The sequence below is a fragment of the Theropithecus gelada genome, chromosome 12, assembly GCF_003255815.1.
Source record: "Theropithecus gelada isolate Dixy chromosome 12, Tgel_1.0, whole genome shotgun sequence".
Lineage (NCBI taxonomy): Eukaryota > Metazoa > Chordata > Mammalia > Primates > Cercopithecidae > Theropithecus > Theropithecus gelada.
Genome location: NC_037680.1, coordinates 49,185,018 through 49,209,476, shown reverse-complemented (window position 1 = coordinate 49,209,476; position 24,459 = coordinate 49,185,018). Strand labels below are relative to the sequence as shown.

Below are 24,459 nucleotides of genomic sequence, written 5' to 3'. Positions count from 1 at the left end.
GGTCTGATTATTAATTTCAAAAAACAATTCAAAAACTGATAAGATCCAGAGGGAACTGGCAACCAAAAGACAACAGGTGCCCAAATGAAGAAACACTTTTAATAAACAAAGGCAATATTTCATGCTATTATTCCTGCTCTCCTTTCCTTCTGTGGGTAAACACTGTCCCTGATTTATAGCTCTGGAACCATAGTCAGCAAAATGAAATTAAGCAAGAATAATATGCCAGATTAAAAAACCCAAACCCAATTTTATGAACTCAATATGTGGCAGCTGCACTGTCAACATAGATATTTATTCTCTCAAAGGCCATAGATGCAAGGTCATCTACCCCACAAAGGATGCTTGCCTTGATGAGTGCATACACATCAACACAGGAATTGTGGATCCGTAGAGGTTATTTACAGGGATAACGTCTTTGTAAGTTAGTAGAAAAAGAATTTCTCTTGTGGCATTTACTACCATGGTACCAATTTGATATCCCATAGTCTTAATAGAGACTAACACCTCTATTAAAATTGAAGAAGGTAACATTTTATATTTACTTATTTTGCTTTTAATATTATTAACCATATGTATTACTTTGAATTTCCAACAAATGTATTAGTTCTTAGTAACTAAAAATTCAATATGATTATACTGCAATGACTCTCACATACTTAGTTTTCTATTGGGCTGGGCGCGGTGGCTCACACCTGTAATTCCAACACGTTTTGAGGCTGAGGTGGGTGGATCACCTGAGATCAGGAGTTCGAGACCAGCCTGGCCAACATGGGGAAACCCCATCTCTACTAAAAATACAAAAATTAGCCAGGCATGATGGCAGGCACCTGTAATCCCAGCTACTCAGAAGGCTGAGGCGGGAGAATTGCTTGAACCTGGGAGGTGAAGGTTGCAGTGAGCCGAGATCGTACCACTGCACTTCAGACTGGGCAACAAGAGCAAAACTCCATCTCGGGGAGAAAAAAAAAAGTTTTCTATCTGAAACATAGTCACATTTTGTGAAAATATTCTCAGATTTAAAACATTGGACGGTGCTACCAGGGGTTCAAGGTGTTGGAGTTTAGTGAAATAATCAAGTAAATGGAACAAGTAAATGAAAACTCTGGCAGGTATGTTAGAGTCAATTTGTATGAAAATTTTGACTCAAAATGCCTTGACAGTTTCAATAATTTTAAAAATTGATTTTTCTTTTTCAAGAGGTTGAGAAGAGCAGTCAAATATACATTTTGGAAGTCTTGCCCAACAACCTATTAAAGAGAATATTCTGCATAAAACATTCTACAGAGAAGCCCATAACAGTGGCTGCTTCTGGAGAAGAGATCTGGTGGTTGGGGCAGAGGAGGGTGAGAAGCATGCTTTTCGATATATACCCTGTTGTACTTTTGGAATTTTGTACCACATGTATGTATTACCTAGTTTCAATAAATTAAATAATTTCTTTAAAATACAAATAATAACAACAACAAATTAGCCAGGTGTGGTGGCACATGCCTATAGTCCTGGCTACATAGGAGGCTAAGGTGGGAGGATGTTTTGAACCCAGGAGGTCAAGGCTACAGCGAGGCACGATTGCACCACTGCACTCCAGCCTGGGTGACAGAGAGAGACTCTGTCTCAAATAAATAAATAAATAAACAAACAAACACAATTCTTGTTTTGCGTGATGGGTTGCATTATAACTAATTTTTAAAAGTATCACTGTCTGAAGTTGTCCAGTTAGCTTTATAGGCCTTTTTCAATGTGGACAGTTTTGGGGAGAAATGCAACTGAGGATACAAAACCACACATCTGTGAAAAACTCCTGCGGTAGCTCAATCAGTTTGGAACTAGGTACAAAATGTCCAAATCATGTCAGCTATTTAAAAGGTCAATGAATCAACAAATTAGAAACACTTATTTTGAAATGGGCTTTGGTAGAACCTCTTTTGGCAAAGCATTTCTGTTTTGATCTCTGGAACTTAGCATTTTTCCCTAATAATTTCTTCTTCACTACAAAAAGAGTCAAAGCCTTAAAGCCTGATGACCAGTACTTTTCTATTTCCACTCTCACCAGCACAAATTCTACAAAGATATGTTACACTGGGAATAAATGTTCTCCCACATAAAGAAGAAATAAGCTACATAATCTGGTCTATATTCTTTTAATTCCACAGAAAATGATTCTTCATCTTTTGGTAGATAACAGACCCCTATCCAATTAGAATGAAAGCTAACAATATATTAATCATAATTTATATGTGTGCATCCATTAATACATGGATTATATATGGAATATATATGGATAATATATGGAATATAAAAGTACACACACATATAAAAATTTCAAAAATGTCAAAGCTGGTCCTTGAACTCCTCAAGGCTCAAGAATCCCAGGTGAAAAGCACGGTTGTGAATCATCCCTCTTTGCTGAGGCTCCACACGCAGACCTACCTGCCAGTGGACTAAATGAGTTATTACATTACTAACAGGCAAAAGGCTCACATTCGGCCTAAATGAGGGTACAAAGGGTCTTCAAGTGTAGTTGTACAATTATTTTTTATTTTTTATTTTTTGAGACAGAGTCTTGCTCTGTCACCTAGCCTCGACCTCCCAGGGCTTACGTGATCCTCCCAACCTCAGCCTCCCACAGCTACAGGCACATGCTACCATGCTGGGCTAATCTTTTGTGTGTGTTTCTTGTAGAGACGGGGTTTCACCATGTTGTCCAGGCTGATCTCAAACTCCTAGGCTCAAGAAATCTGCTCGCATCGCCCTCCCAAGGTGCTGGGATTACAGGAATGAGCCACCAAGCCTGGCTTTATACCTTTTTAAATAAGCGAATGCCTTTCAAGATGTTGTTCACAAAGTGGTGTACGTCCCTGAGAACAGGTGTATCTCTTACTAAATCCAATATCGGATCATTTTACTACATTATCCCATTTTTAAGTTCTGTGTGCTTTTAATGGGAATTGTATATAGTGAAAGTTATTATAGAGCTTTTTTTCCTTTTTTAGAATATTTGCATTTGGCAATTCTATAAACTTTAAACAAAGCTAAGCATAGGCAAAAAACACCCTCCAAACAGATAAACTAAAACTCACAACAAATAGCGAAGGCCTAAAAATGAAAACTCGTTTCATTAAAACTTATTGGTAAGAGCTTCAGTACTTACTCCACAACTTTTAAAGAGGTAGACACAGTATTGGACAGTAGAAAAGAGAAGGCAGTTATGGATACACACACAAAAAAGAGAACTCGCTTCTCTAACTTCAGAAAAGATCACAATTCCACTGGATGGTTTCACGCAGACCAAAGCTTAAAGCATGTTTGGGGGAGGGCATGGCACAGAGGCAAAGGAAAGCAAAGGAGCAGAGCCTTCCACAATCAAATCTCTGGGATCTTCATAGACACCCAACAGCCAGAGGAGTGGAAGACTGACTATAGATCATGGTGCAAATATCCACAAAAGAAATCTTCACAAAATTTTGTTACAGATCATAAAATAAGGTTTACATAGACGTTATAGGAAACAATTAGAGGCAAGATATGGATCTGTAAGAATATTTAATAAATTTCTGAAGCAAATGAGAGAAGCAACAAAAAATTTTTACAATGCCAATCAATTCATGCAGCCAACACCATTGGGTAAAACACATTATTACTTACATCATGTTATTTCCCAAATCCACTATAAATGAAGGTAAGATAATACCTTTATAAAACTAATTTTAATTTTTTAAATCATGAAATAGCCAGGTTGCTGGTGGATTTAATGAATTTTAAATGTATGTACATTAAATATTATGAAACGTGAAAAGTAAACAGACCAAGATTAAATATGTGCAGAAATTCTAACAGAGGGTTAATGTCTCAATCATATAAAGCATTCACATAAATTGGTCAATAAATGCCAATGTATTTAATTCATAAGAATAACATGTCCCAAAAGAGGACATGTTACATTGGGTATTTATAATTGGTAAAAAAAAAAAATAGATAAGAAAACCTCAAGCATCCCAGTAATCAAAGAAACACACTTGCAGTAGCAATGTCTATTATATTGGACACACACAGAGCCAGTCACTAACCTATGATGGGTCAACTTAGAATTGTTCAAATTGACAATGGTGTGAAAGCAATAAGTATTCAGTAGAAACTATACTTCAAGTAGCCATACAACCATTCTGGTTTTCATTTTTAGTACAGTATTCAATGAATTATATGAGATGTTCAACACTTTATTATAAAATAGGCTTTGTGTTAGATGATTTGGCCAAGTGTAGGCTAATGTAGGTGTTCTGAGTACATTCAAGGTGGGATAGGCTAAACTATGGTGTTCAGTAGGTTAGGTGTATTAAATGCATTACTGACATGATATTTTCAACTTACTATGGGTTTATCTCGATGCATACCAATCATAAGTTGAGGAGCATCTGTATATATAATGGTCACACTGGCCAAGGCCAGAAGCAATAAGCATGCTCAAATACTGTTGGTGGCAGAATAACAGCTACTGAAAATAAATGTGATCATATTTATCAAGAGTCATAAAAGTTCTTATGTACTTCAAACTAGTGATTGTTCTCCCAGGAATTTATTGTAGGTAAGTAATTCTTACAGTATAGTCTGGGGATAGTTGAGAGCTCCCACGATTCCTAAGGGATCCATGAATTCAGAACTTCATTCATAGTAACAGTAAAATTATTACCTGTCTTCTTTACTCTCATTCTCTCATAGGCATACAGTGAAATTTCCCAGGAGCTACAAATTGTGAAAGACACCGTTGCTCAGACTGTTAAGAGATGGTGGAATTTGGGGATGATCTTGCACTTTATTCTCACTCTTTCAATAACCATTCCACATAGGCAGCCTCTAATTAATAAAGTCTTGAACAAACCCCACAGATTCTGACTCTAAAGTACTGACTTCCATTATTACATAAATCTACCAGAAACTCTAATTTGGAAGTAGAATGTCTGTAGGAGAGAAGGACAAATTACACTAGGAAATTCAACACAGACTTGTAAGGAACAAACATATTATTCAATCATAACATCTTAGCACAGGGCAAGGACGCCAGCCAGGTGTACGCAGAAGTAAGCACAAAGGGGAATGGTGAATTATCAAAACCCATTGCTGAAGGGGTTCTCAGCTCTGGCTGTCCAGAGACTCATCTGAGGAGCTTTCAGAAGCTACTGATGAGGCTCCCTCTTCTAGAGATTTTGGCTTCAACAGTCTGTCAAAAGCCCTGGCATGGAAATCTTTTAAAAAGCTTCCCAGATACTTCTAATGTGAAACCGGTTTTAAGAACTACAACTATAAATTATGAAAGATACCAAAAAGTTCTTCTCCCCTTCCAAATAATATATTTTGATACAACATGAACTACTGCCCTATATTTTATTCTTTCCATTCACAGAATTTGTGGCTCACTCTTCTTTAATTTGCAAACCAAAAAGGGAGGAGGGGGACACTAGATTTTTCAACTCATAAGGCACGTAAGAATCAATCAACATGAACTTTGACCACTTCTGTCAGCAAGGCAGAATTTAGGTAAAGGTATCTCTATTTTACAATAAGTGGCCTAGGAAGCTGGAGAGCTTTGCAAAATGTCATCCAGCAAAGTTGGGTTAAACCAAGAATAGACCAGAATCTCAGGCCAGACCATTCAACCACATCAACAACCTTTGGATGGTTTGTCTTGCGTTTATTGGTTTGGGCTAGACAGCTCAAAACATTGAGGTCAGTGAGATCAAATAGGAGCAAGACTAGGAATTCGGAGAAGCCAACTTAGTGACAGGATTTCCTGCTGCTTCATCCTCTGTGTCAGACCCTCTGCCCCAGTGACTGTGCCCTAACCTCTCACAGCAGCCCAGAGACGACTCAGGAGTGGAATTTGGCCCCATGAGAGCAGGAAAGTCCCATGACCACAGGGTTTTCTACACATAAAGAGCTTAACAGTATCCCCCAGTCCACACCACGAGTTCCTTCTGAAAGTCTCAAGTTCTTAAAGCTTTCCCAGCTAGAACTGCCTTTGCCTGGGGGAACCCGTTAAACCCCAGAGCGGATTTCTCCAGATGATGGCTGAACAACAAAAAACAAACCCAGACATTTGGAAACACAACACATGACAGGCTGAGTTCTCACCACGCCTGCCCAGGGGCCCAGCAAAGGAGAAGAACCCAGAGCGCCACACAACACAACCACAGAGTGAAGAAGCCCAGCCCCTTTTCTGTGGGCTCACTCCCTCGGGACAAGCCTGCCTCAAATGCTATCATTTGGTTAACTGTCCCCAATCCTTTAGGGATGCTGAAAAACAGCCTTGCTACCCACATAAGAATTCAGAAGCAGATCTCTTTGTCCTTGGATGAAATGAGGCCCTTGGTGGAAATGGATCTCTTCTTGCTCTGCCCCTGTCCTTTAGCACGCTGGATCTTTCTTAGAGTATTTTTCAGTTTGTCTCGTATTTGTGTCTATGATTGTCTTCTCCACTAGATTGTAAACCACAGAAAGGCAAACACGGTGCATTTTGCACCTCCACCTGGTGGAAACAAGTATGTTTGCTGAATATGACAGAAGCTTCTTAGAGATTAAATGTTTAATGTGGCATCAATTACTGTTGAGGTGAGCGGCTACTGAGAAGGGCAGGCTGCTCAGTAGCTTAGCTGAGTGAGTGAGGGGGCCCAGTATAAGAGAACAGTGCAGGGGAGAGAGTAGGGGTGAGGTGTCAATAGAGTCCTGGCTAGTGCACAGCCAAGGGAAACATCTCAGAAACTCTTTTAACAGCAGCTCCTCAAAGATGTGAGTGTTCACTCTACACTCCTGAAATGAACACCCAAAGTAGCGCCAGCTCAGAGAAAGCAGCTACTGGTTATAGCACTCTGCCGGCAGGCCCACCGTACAGCACATGGGCATTCCTAGCATTTGCCAGCCAAGCCTTGATCTGCTCAGACCCCCTGATCATCTTCTGAGAAATAGTGAAATCATTGCTTGGGGAGCAGGTAGAACTCTCAGTTATCAATAATGTAACAGAATGCCCATAAACACCAAGGACTTCATTGAGTCTGAGAGCTACAGGCAAAATACCTTCCAGGGGCCTGGAGGGTGAAACACCATCACCCACAATCTGTTTCCTTGAACAAAATTCATTTTTAATATGTGTCATTCAAATATGTCACTAGACAAATACATGTATGTAACTTTGCTGTGATAAATGTTACTCTGCCTAGTTATGAACAGCTACCTTTATTTATCTTCTAGAAACATATTTAAGATCATCAGGCTAAATAAACACGCTTCACTAACAGAAAGATGAGCCACCACTCACCCCCTGGCCCCACACACACCACAAACAAAGATAAAATCAAATTATGTCCCTGCCATGGTACATATTTGGGTCTGGTGGAACATAATTAGAAAAGCCAGAGATGTTTTTGAGCATAATTCCAAAATGCAAACAGTAACATGTAGTATTTCCCCACTCTCCCACCCTTCACTAAAAAATAAAAAGATCCATTCTGACCTTGTAGAGCATACGTCCTTCTTTTTCTGTCTCTCAAAGGTCTCAGACATCCAGTGAATATCTATCCTTTATTTGATCAGCAAAATGTACCTTCATTGCCGTTCATTCCCTGTTCGTGTCTACCACTGAGTGGATCTCAGTCCACAGAGAGGAAACCGGTGCTGATGGTTCTCCAGGAAAGCTCAGGCAGTCTAAGGCAATAAGAAAACACTTCCTTTTTTTTTTTTTTTTTTTTTTTTTTTTAACTTTAGTTAGCTCCTAATAACTTCACTCCCTTCCTTTCTGGATTTGAATCATTTTGCCACTCCATGGAAAAGCTTGAAGACACAGGAATGAGACCCTGGTGCAGACATAAGTCCAAGTCATCGAAGCAGGCTTCCGCTTGGTTTAAAAGAATCAGAACTGTGAGGAGAAAGACTAGAGAACCAGCCAACAGGATGTGTGTGGCTGGAGTTCCTGGCATGAAGTCTTGGCTTTCATGTTTATTTTTAGATATATTTTTCTTAGTCCTTTGATGCAAATTTCTGGCCTGAGAAGTAACCCTACAGTACAAGCTCCAAAGTTGCCAAAAGTAAGCTCGGGCTCCTGACTTGGGAGAATACAGGCCCCTTGGCTTTGAGGCTCTGGTTACTCCCGATGAGGGTATGGGTCTCGGTCCCTGTGCATTATCAGGCAGGCAAGGGGCTGCCTTGTCTGCAGGTGGGCCACGCAGTCCTAACTCAATACCCAAGCCCATTAAATATAAACCTGGAAAGCCTACCATTAATGCAAAAGTGAAACAACCTGAAATTGTTGGTATGGTGGATAAAGCCATACAATTTACCTGAGAACTTCTGGGATATCTGTGTTCTGAGACATTAATTTTTAAGTATTTGGCTTTCATTTTTCTGACAGCTACAGACAGATAGAAACATCAAGCCTATTGGAACAAGAGCAGGTGCCTCTGGAAGGTATATTATTCTAACAGCGTTTTTAAAGCACCTTAGCAAAGGCTAAGCTGCTGTTGCTTCAAACAATCCTTATTCTCACTGTGGCTTGAAAGATTATTAATGGAAAAGGGATTTTCCCCTATTTACTCTAAAAAAAGTCAGTAAATAGAAGTAACTAAAAAGCTTTTTGGTTCCACAACTGTCAACATATCTGATAGAATCTTACAGAAAAATAAACATTCTGAAAATTAGGGAATAGAGACAGTCATAAACATATTTCTTCAACAGCATTCATTATTCTGATTAATATCCCTATTTACTAATGGCTTTTCTTAAGACAGAAATGTTAACTTTCTTATTTTTACCACTCAGTTTTGTATCTCATAAAGCATGAAATACATTTTCAGTCAGTTAACAATGTTTACTGAGGCCACAGACACATTTGAGGAGTAAATCTGATGTGCCAATCATTATATCCAAGCAACAGCTCTCCATGACACATTTTGCCCTGGTTGGAATAAAATCACAATAGTATGTCAAGAGGCTTCCAGATAACAATCACAGCTAAGAAATCACTTTTATTGTGACAAGAGTCAGACTACAAATGTAAAACATTGCTTTTATTTTTAATGGCTCTGTAATTTTATTATTGTCTTTAATTTTTAAGAACATACTTACAAATATGTGTTATTATTTTGAATATGCTCAAACATGGCTCACGGTAACAGGGAAATTTTTCCAGAATGGTGTTCATGCAATTGAACTACAGGTAAACAGGTGGTAAACGCAAGTTCAAGGGCCTCTCAGAAGCATTTTTTATGGATTTAACCAAGAGCACCTCTCTAATCTACTTTCCTGAACACAGTGGACTTATCACCTCATTCAATTTCATGTATTTGAAATATTCCATGTAAAGATATCAAAACATGCCACAAACCTGAAATCATCCTCATACAAACACAACATCAGACAGAAAGCCAAGAAGAAAACCCAACAAAACCCTCACTGGTTTGTTCTAGCCATTGGAAACCCTCTTATACTCTCTGCGCTGAACAGAAATTCATGGACTTGGATAATAGATCAGTTTTGTATTTCTTCCAAGAGCTACTATCAATCATAAAATACCTATAATCTTAGATCAACTATTAATATAATAACTGCTCTAAGCTCCCAAACTTACAGTTAACTGCTTTGCCATTTAACTTCCTTACTGAGGGTAGAAAATGCCACTAGTGTCAAAGAGTTTAAATGTAAATTATAATTGTCTTAAGAACTAAAAATGGTATTCTAAGACTTTTAAATCCATTTTCTTCTGTATATAATTCAGAAACATACTGTCTCCAATATTTATCTCTCTCCATCTCTGCCTCCTTCCTGAAATGTTACTGGAAAATGAGATATTTTATACCCTGGTTAATATTTTTTATTAAGTTCTAACATTAAAGCAGTGTAAATGGAGAGAGGCATTATTTACCAAATCTGAATAAACTTAACATAATTCATTCAAGCTAAGAAAATATGACCTGACTTTAAGATAGAGCAACCCAGCACCCTCAGATCTGACCAAAATTGGCAATTGAAACAGGGAAAGGGAGAAGGAAAACAGGTCATTTTCATTAGGAAAGATGTAGGGTACAAAAGAAAAAAAAGTGCCAAGCTGCTACCTCAGTTATATCTTAGGGAATATTTATTTTATTTGATAGATTTATAGAGACCATTGAGGAAATGCTTCTGATCACATTTATGATGATGATTTTTAAAAAATACTCTGAGTGTTGCCTATTTGACTTACAGCAGAATAGACAATATAAAGCAAGAGGTATTGGGGATGGAATAGACAATATAAAGCAAGAGGTATTGGGGATGGTTCTCTGAGGGCACACCTGAGGAAGCCTAGGAAACTTGCCCTTGACCTGGAAAAGAAAAGGAATTCCCTAGCTTTGTGCTACCATTAAAGTCCCAAGTGCAAGATATAAAGTAGAGTATTTGCTCAGTCTATTAAAGGACTACTTTTTGACTGTGCTACCTGTTAGTGATTAGGGACCATAATTTTCAGTTAGAAGCAACTCAGAATCCTGATGGGAGTGTTCTAGCCTGCAGCCCCTATAAGTGACAGTAAGAGCACCTACAAGGAAACAAAGCCCAACATAAGAGTGCCTGCCATGAAATGAGCCCACCAGGACATTCCTCAAAAGCAAACACTCAACTGAGATGAACATGCAAATTTAGACACAGGGCCTCTGATTCAGAGGCCTCTGATTCTCTAATTTTTACTATTTGGAACCTGTCACCGAACACTGAACTCTGAGCACCTTACCTCCCTGATGGTGGAGGCCTTATCCAGTTGACCTTGCTGCTGTTTTCTTTTTATGTTTGCATGATATACATTTTAGTGGGGTTTTTTTTCTCTTTTTAAAAAAATTTCAATAGGCTTTTGGGGAATGGGTGGCATTTGGTTACATGAATAAGTTTTTTAGTGGTGACTTCTGAGATTTTTGTGCATCCATCACCTGAGCAGTGTACTCTGTACCCAATGGTAGTCTTTTATCCCTCACCCCTCTCTCCCCTTTCCCCCAAGTCCCCAAAGTCTACTGTGTCATTCTTATGCCTTTGCATCCTCATAGCTTAGCTCCCATGTATGAGTGAGAACGTACGATGTTTGGTATCCTATTCCTGAGTTACTTCACTTAGGATAATGGTCTCCATTTCCACCCAGATTGCTACGAATGCTATGATTTTGTTACTTTTTATGGCTGAGTAGTATTCCATTATATATATATATATCTCACAATTTCTTTATCCACTCATTGACTGATGGGCATTTGAGCTGGTTCCATATTTTTGGAATTGTAAATTGTGCTGCTACAAACATGCATGTGCAAGTATCTTTTTTGTAAAATGACTTCTTTTCCTCTGGGTAGATACCCAGAGTTGGGATCGCTGGATCAAATGGTATTTCTATTTTTGTTCGTTAAGGAATCTCCACACTGTTTTCCATAGTGGTTGTACTAGTTTACATTCCCACCATCTGATGCCTTCTGTTTGTGCTCTTACATTTCAGTGATGACTCAGGAGTCGGCCTGAATCCTGAATACGTAATTCTTCCCTGTATGGTTCTTCCCCTTTGATATTCGGGTGATCTAGATGACTTAGGCTTCTGCTGACAGTGTGAGCTTGGGTTTAAATTTTGCTAACAGATACCAGCACAGGATGGATTTTACCAGAACAAGGATGGATTAATTTTACTAACCCTATTATCTGACATATCAAAGAACAGGCATTCCGGTTATCAAATATTTTGCAAGCATATTAGCGCTATATATGCCATGTATACATCACCGATATTCCAATCATGCACCTAAAGTTATTTAATGATACATTATGCTCTGAGATTCTATGATTTTTATTTTCTGTCTGCTCTAAATGGAACAGAAGCCCCTACCCTGAGAGCAGAAGCATACAGATTTGTATGTATGTATAAATATACAAACATCTGAGTATACCCACATACATACATATACATGTACCTAACACATGGGAGATACTCTGTATATTATGAATAAACGAATAGACAATAAACAGAATTCAATCTTTTTTATTCAGAAGGTACTTTAGAGTTGTATAATTTTTTTTAAAATTTATTATTATTATTATACTTTAAGTTGTAGGGTACATGTGCATAACGTGCAGGTTTGTTACATATGTATACTTGTGCCATGTTGCTGTGCTGCACCCATCAACTCGTCATTTACATCAGGTATAACTCCCAATGCAATCCCTCCCCCCTCCCCCCTCCCCATGATAGGCCCCGGTGTGTGATGTTCCCCTTCCTGAGTCCAAGTGTTCTCATTGTTCAGTTCCCACCTATGAGTGAGAACATGCGGTGTTTGGTTTTCTGTTCTTGTGATAGTTTGCTAAGAATGATGGTTTCCAGCTGCATCCATGTCCCTACAAAGGACACAAACTCATCCTTTTTTATGGCTGCATAGTATTCCATGGTGTATATGTGCCACATTTTCTTAATCCAATCTGTCACTGATGGACATTTGGGTTGATTCCAAGTCTTTGCTATTGTGAATAGTGCTGCAATAAACATACGTGTGCATGTGTCTTTATAGCAGCATAATTTATAATCCTTTGGGTATATACCCAGTAATGGGATGGCTGGGTCATATGGTACATCTAGTTCTAGATCCTTGAGGAATCGCCATACTGTTTATAATTTTTTAGGATTATCATGTACTGTATGTGCACAAGTGTGCCCGTTAATGAAGTCCTGATTAACAGATTGCTAGATAATGGGGTTTACTGCATTTTCACTTTAGACAATTAAAACATTGATTGAGCATCTAATTCACACTCTACACTTATTTGCATGAACAGGCAAATAAAATGAAACATCTGACTAATCTCTTACTCACTATGCGATTTCAGTCCCCACCCTGTAAAAGAGGTTAGACTAAAACCTATCCGCTCTTATCAACTCCAAATGTCTCTCTGAATGTTGTCCCCAGTACACTTAAGCCAATGGCAAGGGAGATCACAAATCATGCTCTGAGGTTACAGGTGAAGAGGTGGACCCACTGAACTGCAAAACAGGTGGCAAGGTTTTAGATAGCAACGACAGCCCTCCATATCAATGTCCCTATTAAATATTTTTCCTCTAAGGGAAAGATCTGTAGAAAACAGTCCTAAAATGTACTCTGATACAACCTAACCAAGGGATCAAACTTAGCATCAACAGAGAAACCAGACATTATAATCCTCCTGATGTCTTTAGCATCACTTTTCACATTTTCTTGCCCAAAACGTTTGACTTGATCTAATCAAACCTTTAGCCTAATTTCCATTTATAGGAAACCCTGGGATAGAAGTGCAAAAAAAGATACCATGAGAAAAACAAGCAGACAGATCTTGAATTTGGGAGAAACTGACCTGGCCTTTTTAACAAGTCAATGCCATGATGGGGCAGGCGGAAAGTAAGAGAGAAAAGGAGAGGCAGGGGAGAGAGAGAGAGAGAGACTTAGATATAACAATCAAATGTAAGACATGGCTCTTTATTGGAGACTGGTTTGAAACAAAGCTATAAAAGATATTTATGAGATGATTAAGGACATTTGAAATACAGACTGGGTATTAGATAATATTAGGATATTATTAGTTTTATAGGTGAGATAATGGCATTAGGGCATGTAACAGGATATTCTAAGTTTTTTGAGATATATGCTGAATATTTAGGGAGAAATGTTATTTGTCTATCATTTACAATAAAGTAGTTTACCAAAAAAAAAAAAACAAGCAAAGCCGAAGCCAATATGGCTCTGCATTAACAACTGCTGAATTCGGTGGGGGTGAATGGTGTTCATTGTACTATTCTTTTTGATTTTCTGTCTGTTTGAAATTTTTTTTAATAATAAGTTTGTTTTAATGTTCACAGGTAGCAACCTCTTAGAAGCTTCCTTCTCAGCACTAAGGGCTCCTAATTAAAATAAATTTTTAAAATATTTCCGCAAACCATCCTCTCTCAGCAATTTGAGTAAGTCATCACAGACAAAAGTGGTTATAATGACACACATCACAGTTAGAAATCATTTTTGTTCTGAAAACCAGTTTTCCAAACACCCCTTTTGAAAAAGACTTTTCAGTTTACCTTTTAAAATGAAAGATCCAAAAAGTGGCTTATTTGCCTCAAGCTTCGTCCCTTTTAATTGACAGAAAATCTCTCCACATACACCTCATGCAAACCTACTTTCGATTTTCCTTCCTAAAACTAGCTTTTGTCTCTGAACTTTACAGAACGGTTGGAGCTCTTTAATATTTTCTAAGAGAAATATTTCAAACAAGTAACCTCACAATTTATTCACTACTGCCAAGAATAAAAGTAACAGGTTTCACCACCAAGGCCTTCCAAGGCTTTGCATGACTTTTAAGGCAAAGCATGACTCATTCACCTGCAGGTTGGCTCCCTTAATGCATCTGCCATTTGTTTGGCTCTGGAGGAAACTATTTGATTACACAAAATTCTTTTTAGATCAGGTTTAAAATCTTAGCCACACTGGGACCAGTGGCGAAGCCTGCAGCTTGATGGGTTAACACTTGGACATACTGAGCTAAGGACAAAGACAAGGAGCAGGTTAAAATCAGAAGCTTAAAGAACTGAAAAGAACGAGTCTAAAAGATGCAAGGCTTAGCTGGGCCTTTATAAGTGTTCTATTTGCCATGACTGCATATAAGATGATTTATTCCTCATACTTCTTGTAAATTAGTGCAATACTTTAAGGGGCTCTGGTAAGCATCGGTAAATGCAAAAGCTACTAGGACCAGTTGCATCCATCCACTGCTGTGCCACCTATGCATTTTGAAGTTGGCAAGTAACCAGACATCTTTATGTACCTCCATTTTTCATATCTTATTATAGGGCACATCATTTTTAAAAGCATTTAAATGAAGCAGATGTTAACCCCATTCATTCCACTTTCCCAGGGAACATGTCAATGATGATTTTTAAAATGCAAAAGAAAATGTCAAAGTATTTTGTTCCCTGGTTAAGAATACATCTGTGGAAAAGGAGGGAGAAAATACATAAAACACTCTATGGTCATTCAAGAAATAATTATAAGGTATGTCAAACTACAGAAAATTGAGCAAGCACTAAATTAAACAAAAAAAAAAGGATGTCTTGTGTCAAAATGGCTTTTTCATTCACTCATTTCAAAAACAAGTTTTGAAAATTAAATTCCATCTACCAGCTCAGAACAGAACACATTAAGGCTTGACTGTAATGCCATTATCCATGTGGCAGCTCCCTTTCTTTTCTGAAACTGCATTAATTGACAAAGAAGCCTTAGGGCTCACCTCCCATAGTGCCTTGAAGTCCTTCTGCTCAATGCGGAGCAGTTCACTGCTCTCCCTGGTAACGATGGTTGCATGGCGGGGTGTGTTGTCCAGAATGGACTCTCCAAAGGCCGTCCCAATTCCCAGGGTACAGATGGTCACGGCATCCTAAGGATCCCAAAAAACTAGTCATTAGAAAATTAAACATGTAATGGATAGGTGTTTTCTTTCCTTTAACTGAAGTATAATTTGTCCAAAGTAAAACATCCAATTTAATCGTATAGTCCAACAAGTCTTGACAAATATATATACCGGTGTAATTACCACACAGATCAAGACAGAATATTTCTATCAACCCCAAAAGTCCCCTCGTGCCCCTTTCCAGGCAAGACCCTCAGACCACTTGTTCTGATTTCTGCCATGAAAAGATTTTGCCTGTTTTAGAACTTCATGGAAAAGAAGTCAGACGATATTCTCCTGTTTGTGCCTGGTTTCTTTTCCGCTCAACATAATGTCTGTAAGATTCATCCATGTTGGTGCATGGATCCATAAGTTCTTCCTTTTATTCATGAGTAGTTTCCCATAACGTAGGTGTGCTTCAATTTGCTTATCATCCTCCTACTGGTGGACATTTGGGTTGTTTCTACTTTGAGGATATTATGAATAAAGCTGCCAGCAGGAATCTTACCCTTTTATACAACTACTATCTGTTTTCAGAAAAGAGGAGAAATCTATTGAAGCTGAGCTCGGTGGTTGTTTTTTTTTTTTAAGTTAGAGAGTGCTGTTACAATATTTCAATATGAAACTGGCACTGTCTGTCTTGACAAGATGAGGAAGCTGAGAGTCACAGTGCTGGATCTACACAGCCCCAGTTCACACAGTTGATAAGCAGTGGCGGGATTCTAACCAAATCTGACGATAAGACTACAAGATTTTTGTATCATGCTGCCTCCTGCAGCCACAGCAGAGTAAAAACAGCATCCGATGAAGTACAGTGTGACTAGTTTATAAAATGTCATGAATTGATGATTAAAAAGTTTCTTAAGGCGTACCAAAAAAAGTAATTTCCTCTCTGCATGCAACACTGGTGATAACGTTTGGATTTAATCCTAACTAGTTTCAAATAATGCAAATAGCCACTAAAATCACCTGGACATTAATTTTGTAAGGCATTATAAACTAAGGGAGACACACAAGGGTAATCCTCTGAGTTAGAAAGCCCAGTTTTCCTTTCATGCATCTAATATACGATAATAGGCAAATGTTATTAAGATCAAGTTAGTGACTCTGTAACCACATTACTAAGACAAATGCCCGTAAGAATTCAGTTCCTTCAACCATAGCAAATTGCTTCTGAACAGATATTACCATATAAAATTACGTTTGGGAAAATAAAATCAATAATATCTCAGAAAAGAACAAAAGATCAGGGAAGAAGTTAAGAAAAGCCTGCTAATAAATTTTCCAGAAAGGCAACTGCAAACAAATTCACTCAGGAAAATATCCCCAGAACTGAAATATCAGTAGTCAATGAGTTAGGTTTTTCTGAGCAATTTTTAAATGCTAGTAAACACACAAGATAGCTTATGATAAATCACAGACTTTCACAATTCTCTGGAATAGCAGGTTCCCTGAAGTTCCCACTAGCCTATTTCATTTTTCTATCACCTGAACCCTTCGGAAAGAATTCTTTTGCCTACTTTGTACTTTCCAGCATGTCTTAAAAACTTGAAATGGACCCTAAGTAATACCACTAACATCATCCACATATTTTACATACATATGGTTATTTGCGAAGTATAATGCAAAAGAACTAGGAATCTCTCAGTTATTCCTGAGCTAGTTGTACAGTTTATGGATTAATCAGTCTTCTTTCTCACCTCCCATCCCCAACACGAGTAGTTTGTCACCAAACAGTACACAAAGAAATACAGAGGCTGGGAGACACAGGTGAGCCTGTCTTTCGCCAATAATCAACTCTTGTAATAAAGACGTAAGATTGGATTTGTTCTTGGATTTTCCCAGGAGATTTCGATCTGACTCATGCTTTATCACATACAACAAAATTTCATCACGGCAGTTCTGCCAACTGTACTCCTCATTGTATTTCTGTGTCAGGACCGCCTCTGTAAGCGGAAAACCACGCCAGTGAGTACCCAGCTGTAGTCATCGGCTCAAGCACTCTGGGCTCGTTTCAGGAATCAATTCTTCTACCAGAATTAAGTGTGGAATCAGCCCTTTCTAGATCTTCTCTTTCACACTGGGTCCACTCAAATTTAAGGACAAGGAGTCACAAATTATAAGATATGATCTTAAAAGTATGACTGGAAAACCTCACCTGAAAGGAGTATACTTTACAAGTTCAAACTTTACTTTCAGCAGATTTTGAGTATTTTTTAGGACAAATTTACTTAGAAATCTGAATGAATTTGGGAGGTATGGTTGGGCACTGGGATAATTGGGCACAGAGAAATAGAAGGTGCCAAGAAGAACATTTTCACCCTAAAGACTATTCACTATCTTTACAGTCTATGGGTGCTAGCCCTTATTTACATTTAAATCACAGGCAGGGCCTTGCAATGTGCCGACACAGTAATTTTCAAATAAAGAAATTGACATCCAAATGTTCTCTCACTTAGCAGTACCAATATATGTTGCTCAGCATGTATGCTGAAAGGCAGGGTAAGAGTGGACAGAATGAATGTGAGTGGGTATAGAAGCAGCACTCTTAGATGTCAACACTAACATCTGACCAGATCTCCATGGGTCAGGATTCCAAGTCTGAAACCCTATAGATGGGCTTAATGCCTGCCTTTGCCTGCTGCTGAAAGTGTCTGTTTCTGGATGTAACATAACCATTTCTTTTATGCTTACACATACTGCTCATGTCTCAACACTTATTTAATAGGGACTATTCAAAAGAACACTTTTATTAATTTTCTGCTCATTTGCAGATTAATATTCAGTGATGCCATCTGAAAGAAGATGTTTACAGTAACACAGAGACTGAAGAAAGCAATCAGCACCTATGCAGGGAACATGAAATGGTAACAGTGAAAGAATGTCCTATTTTGTCGTAAGATGGCAATTTGTTTTGAGAACTTTCAAAAGGAAAGTGAAGATTTAAAAACCTGACTTCAGTATGCGATGGTGGTTTAGCAGATGCTGCTGGAGCCCTGCCAGATTCCCCACTCACCCCTGAGGTCATCTGTAGCTTTCTGGATGGCCCTGTGCAGTGTGCCACTTCAAGCATCTGCACCCTCGCTCTGCCTGAGGGCAGAGTGCTGGGCAGTTAATGCCTTTAAGGGGCAATCATTGCCATGAGAGTGGTAGGACATGAGAGTGGGAAGATAAACACCCCAGCTTCCTTGCCCTTCACAGTTTCTCAGCGGGCCTCCTGAAGGAGTGAGCCCAGTTGCCCAGAGTGGAAACGCTCTTATTAGAACACTTTGATTGGCTTTCCTTTCTTCTTTGTCTCACTTTCCCACTCTGTTATCATACTTCCCAAGATCATCTCCAAAAAACCACTAGTAGCCAAATCCTTTTCTCCAGGTCTGCTTCTGGGGAAACCCAAAACACAGGGGTGGGTGAGCCAAGATGGCTGTGGGTCCTAAATTGCACTGAGACCTCTGGGGAGGTACCGGACCAAACCAGCATTCCCAAAGAGACTTCTGTAATAAGGACAGAGGCCAAAGTGTCACTTACCACTTGCATCAGACACACCGTAAGTGCAGTATGTTTTGGGTGACATATGGGAAGACTTCATTCTGTTAGGAAAACATACTGGGTTACCTGAGATCAATTCTACTAGATAACAAGGGCTGATGGGAACACACACACAAAATTGCCTCTGGCATATCACCGACATGCCATCTGGCTTTTTCCTCCAATCTGATCCAGCTATCTCACCTCTCAGTCCACTGGATCACTCCTTTTCCTCCTTCTAAAACACAGACATCCTTACTTAATCATCCACCCACTCTTAGTCCCACTGTGCAGCAGCATGCATGCTGATCTGTATGTGTGTGAGCGAGGACTGGGCCACACACTGGCCAAGTGTCTCAATGACGATGTCTCATTTGTTCCTCACAACAGGTGAATGAGATAATGTATTTAAACTGCTTTGCATAGTGCCTGACTCAAAACACATGCTTAATAAATTGTGGACACTCATACTAACACAATCCAACAATATCAATAGTACTATTGCTATTTTATAAGTTAAGCAAATCAGGCTCAAGGATATTCAGTGACTTGCCCAAGATGATGGCTAGTAAGTAGAAGAGCTGAGACTAGAACCTAGTCAGTCTAATGATCTACCCACATTCTTCTTAGATTGTCCTAGGAAGTATAAGTACCTCTTGGCCAAGGTTCAGTTAAGGTACCAATTTAATTCATATTGATTCTTACTTCAGTCAGCCAATCTGTATATTTATTGAATACCAAATAAGTCCAAATCATTAGGAAAATATAAAACATTTGGCATTGCTCCTCCTCTAATCCTCCAATTCCAATATTGAGGTCCACTTGATCCTCCTTAGAGGATCAAATCTATCCCAGGCAATCCTCTTATTCATTAGGGGAAATTTAAACAATCACAAATGGGTAATTAAGAATTGAATTGAATCACTCATGCCTGTTATCCCAGCACTTGCTGGAGGGGAGGTGAGAGATTTGCTTGAAGCCAGGAATTTAAGACCAGCCTGGGCAACATAGCAAGACCCCCATCTCTAAAAAAAATAAAAAATTAGCCAGGCCTGGTGGTGTTTGCCTATGGTCCCAGCTACTCATGAGGGTGAGGCAGGAGGATCCCTTAATTCCAGGAGCTCAAAGTTACAATGGGCTATGATCCCACCATTGCATTCCAGCCTGGGAGTCACAGCAAGACTCTGTCTCTAAAAAAATAAAATAAAATCAGCATTTCTGCTTTTCCCACTCTGATCCTGTGCCCCAGTTCTAATAACTGAGTTCTGACCCTGGTTGGAGAAACTAAGTTTCTGTCTTTCAGAGTCTCTGCCTCGCTAACCTGCCAGGTACCCTAATTCTTCTCAAAGTCACAGTATCTTGTCCTGACAGCCCTTCCTGGGTCCCAGTTCCTCTCTGGCAGTCCTTCTGTGGCCAGACCTCTTAGGCAGCCTGCCCGCTGCCCATCTCCACCGCTGGGCCTGCTTTTGACTGCCGCCCATCAGCAGGCCAAGCCTTATCATGCTACCCCTGGTTAGAACAGCCTCGGTCCTCCCCACACTAACCTGGGGGCTGTGTTACACCACCTTCCTGCTTCCTCTGCCCCTCCTGCCCAGCACTGCCTGAACATGTCTTGGAGACATTTCCCACCTCCATCATGGATGCCCCCCAGATTCCAGGTTCTCCTCCTTTACCCAGCCGGGCACCAGCTGAAGTAAGTCATGAGCACTGTCTTGGCACAGTGTTTTCAGTGGGATATGCAGGGTCCAGTTAACTTCACTCATAAAAGCTTGCATTAGGTAAGTTAATAAAGATGGCGATGAAGCCGCCCATGCTGGAAGGCAGGGCATCAGGCAAAGGACTCCCACGTGGAGGCTAACCACGGTCAGAACACACAATGCTCAGCAGGGAAAATCCCCCAGAAGCAGCACAGTAGAACAGCCAGGGGCCTTGGTAGACTTAATTCAAAACTTATCTCTGCCAATGACCGACCTGTGGACTTTGGCAAATGTTCCCCAGAGCCTCAGTATCCTCATTTGTAAAATGGGCACAAGTTTTCTTGTAAGATCATTAGCAGTATTAAATAGAAATAAAGTAGTACACAGAATCCATATAGTGCTGTTTAGTTTCTGGCACATAATAGGTGCTCCATAAACAATGGAAATTATTATTTCTAACTTAGTCACATACATGTATGGGTTATCCATATTTCTAAAAAGCAAAGCGGTTTTTTTCTGTCATTTAAATAATAGAGAATCTCTATATTCATTTCGTTAATCTTCAACTAATGATGGCTTTCAACACTTAAATTCCAAGTTTCTCTGTCCCCTAGTCTGGATGTCAAGTGGATTGAATGATCTGCAAAACACTTCAGCTCTCTGGGGGAGCTTGTATTCAAAGGAGCCCTTCTGACAAACCCTGCTGTAAATCAAAGAATCCTTTTGTACTGCAACTAATCACCCCTTAATTTATCCGCTTTGTGCGTCTGAGTTATGGTACACTGGGTTTTCTTAAAGCAGGCATTCTCATATGAGGCATTTTATTTGTTTCATTATAAATATAGTAAACAGGCCGGGCGCGGTGGCTCAAGCCTGTAATCCCAGCACTTTGGGAGGCCGAGATGGGCGGATCACGAGGTCAGGAGATCGAGACCATCCTGGCGAACACAGTGAAACCCCGTCTCTACTAAGAAATACAAAAAATAGCCGGGCGAGATGGCGGGCGCCTGTAGTCCCAGCTACTCGGGAGGCTGAGGCCGGAGAATGGCGTGAACCCGGGAGGCGGAGCCTGCAGTGAGCTGAGATCCGGCCACTGCACTCCAGCCTGGGCTACAGAGCGAGACTCTGTCTCAAAAAAAAAAAAAATAAAATAAAATAAAATAAATATAGTAAACAGTATGGAAATGGGAATGGTGTTAAGAAAGCCAATGGTTATGTGTCACTGATAACTAAGATTGGTAGCCAAGCTAAGGTACTTGTGCCTTGCAAATAAATAATGTCTATAAGCATCAGCTGAAATCCAACTTACGCAAGTTATAGGTATTCTGATGGAATTTAAAATAGCTAACAATCAAGTAAACAGACATAAGAATTCTCTGTGGTAAGTACATCAAGATTTTCTAAAAATTGTACTGTAACTTCAAGGGCTATCAGATCATCTTATTATGCACATTTAACTCACTTCCATATTCATGGATCAAGAAGAGTCCATTGTCTCATGGCAAATTTATTGTTTTGGACATATATTGAGTTAACACCAAGGGAAAAATAATTGGTCCTTTAAATGTGTGGAGACAGAAACATATTTTTTTCTTTCTTAGAGACGAGGTCTTGTGTTGCCCAGGCTGGACTGCAGTGGCTATTCACAGGTGTGAACATAAATTCTTACAAGGCAAATGTTTTTATAAGTTTTATTTTAGGCCTATAGGCAACACTTGCCATTAAGTTTCACAGCACCTGGGATTATTTCACAAACTTGAATTTAGTGCTGGAATTTACTGAGTGCTCCAAGTCATCTAAAGTAATAAAATTAAATGGAACCCAATCTCTTAATTTTTCAAGATGTTAGATTGTATGTGCTGTCAGAAGCATTTCCTGCCAGAGCAAGAGGGCAAAATACTTCTCAGGCAAATGTGTTTTCTAACAAACAGCAAAGACAAGAGTTGTTGCATTTAGAACACTTCCCTGGAATCAGTACGTTCAACAAAGCTTAACAAGACCAGGCAAGCCCGCCGCAGGAAGATTTGATGAGAATGGACTAGCATTAGCATTCTGGTAACTGAATCAGGGAGGCCAGCCTCATTTCAGTGGAGAGCCAGTCTGTCCAGCATTGTGACGCAGTTTTGCATCCAACCACCCAAACAAAGAATTACATGGCAACAAAACTAAATACAGGATGCAGGATGCTCAATAAACTCCCAATCAGCTCCTAACAAATAGCCTGACCTGAGCATAGACAAGTAGGAAGAGATTACAAACAACTGCTGTGGACTTGGCACTTTTCACGTTTTATGGGCTCAATAAATGTGCTCAGAAAAAAATGTTTCCAATGATGGCAGTGTTCTCTGTTTGAAAATAATGGAGTGAAATGAGCGAATAGAAGAATCAGAGAGGCAAAGAGAGAAAGACAGACAGAGGTAGAGAGATCCACATTACAGTGAAACACACGTGTTCTTCAAATTTTGTAAACAAAAATGCAATGCTTAAAAACATATTTGTTACTGTAGAAGGAAAAAAGAGAAGGCAAATAAAAGCATATTATTTTACTTTATGGAGAAAACTAGTATGAGATTTTTTTCTGAAATTGAGCTAAAATGTGCCAGATAATTTCACAGTGACAGATGAAGGGATGAAATTAAGTGATGACCAAGGCCAAGTGCAGCCCGGATTCTCTGATCCATGAAATGGCTGAACAATATTGTTAAACTTCTACTGTTTCAAATCCCAAGTACATTTCCTGCATTTTCTATTCTGGCACTGCCCTCTTGTGATAAAACAACAGCATTGCAGTCATTGTAACCAACTTTTCCTGAAATGGTAATTTCAAAAAGCACAGACCCTCTGGCTCTATCCCAGGCTTTGTACTAAGTGCTTTGCATACATCGGCTCATTTCAGATAACAGCTATTATCCCCAATTTACAGGTAATCTAACTGTGAATACCCACAGCCAATTAAGTGGCAATAGAATTCCAAAGGAGTTCTGAATTTAACCACCGTGGGTTGCATTAGGTAAATACTAAAGCTTTAAATAAGCATCTGTGATAGAAATGTAAAAGTTTTAAAGAATTAATAAACCATCCATTTTCTATCTTGCAATATAAACTTTATTCTGTCAGCAGTCATCAGAAATTCTTCTTTCCTATGACTGGAAAAGGCTTTTTACTTTTTGGGATGTAAAGATTAATTTAAAATCTTATATATATCTAGGATTTTGATACTTCCTATGCCAAAAAAGCTCCTCACTTATAAAATCTGCAGAAAAAAAACAGGACCTTCTCTCTCCCTTTCTTTCTGTCTCTGAAGTAAACACACACACACACACACACACACACACACACACACACACACACAGCTGGATAATATCTGATACAGTGAGATTTATAACTCTATTTATTGTTTTTAAGCTTGTTATTTATTGCTTATAACTTGTCCCAATGTTCATCTCTAATTCTAAATCGATTAAAATATTACTGAGAAAAAATACACCCATAGTATTATTCATTCTAGTGGGAATGTAAAATATCTGACTTTTAGCCCTATGTAACTTTCAAGTTACATAGGCGCCAAGACAGGAGAGGATCTTGTGCAGGTGAGTGCAGCAGTGGGGATCTGGAGGTAGATGGGTCCTGGTTAGGCTCAGGTAAGAGACTGTAGGTGCGGACAGATATTATTGGTGAAATGGAAGGATTAATCCCTGATGGAAGCCAAGTGGATGCTCCCAGTGGAAATCTATGTGAACGTGTCAGCCAGGTTGGGACACCTTAGAAGGATGAAGTGGTCTGTGGGCAG

At 39.3% G+C, this 24,459-nt stretch overlaps 1 protein-coding gene across 3 annotated transcripts in view; it reads right to left on the bottom strand.

The window, feature by feature from the left end:
- The window catches only part of RAPGEF4 (Rap guanine nucleotide exchange factor 4), a 309,492-nt gene that overhangs the window by 217,485 nt on the left and 67,548 nt on the right, over positions 1-24,459 (bottom strand). For 2 of the 3 annotated variants that reach the window (XM_025404812.1, XM_025404813.1), the window contains exon 4: positions 15,289-15,435. In XM_025404812.1, coding sequence (XP_025260597.1) covers positions 15,289-15,435 — 147 coding nt within the window. Of the gene's footprint in view, positions 1-7,504; positions 7,899-15,288; positions 15,436-24,459 lie in introns of those variants that run through there. The other variant, XM_025404814.1, reaches the window with a different exon arrangement.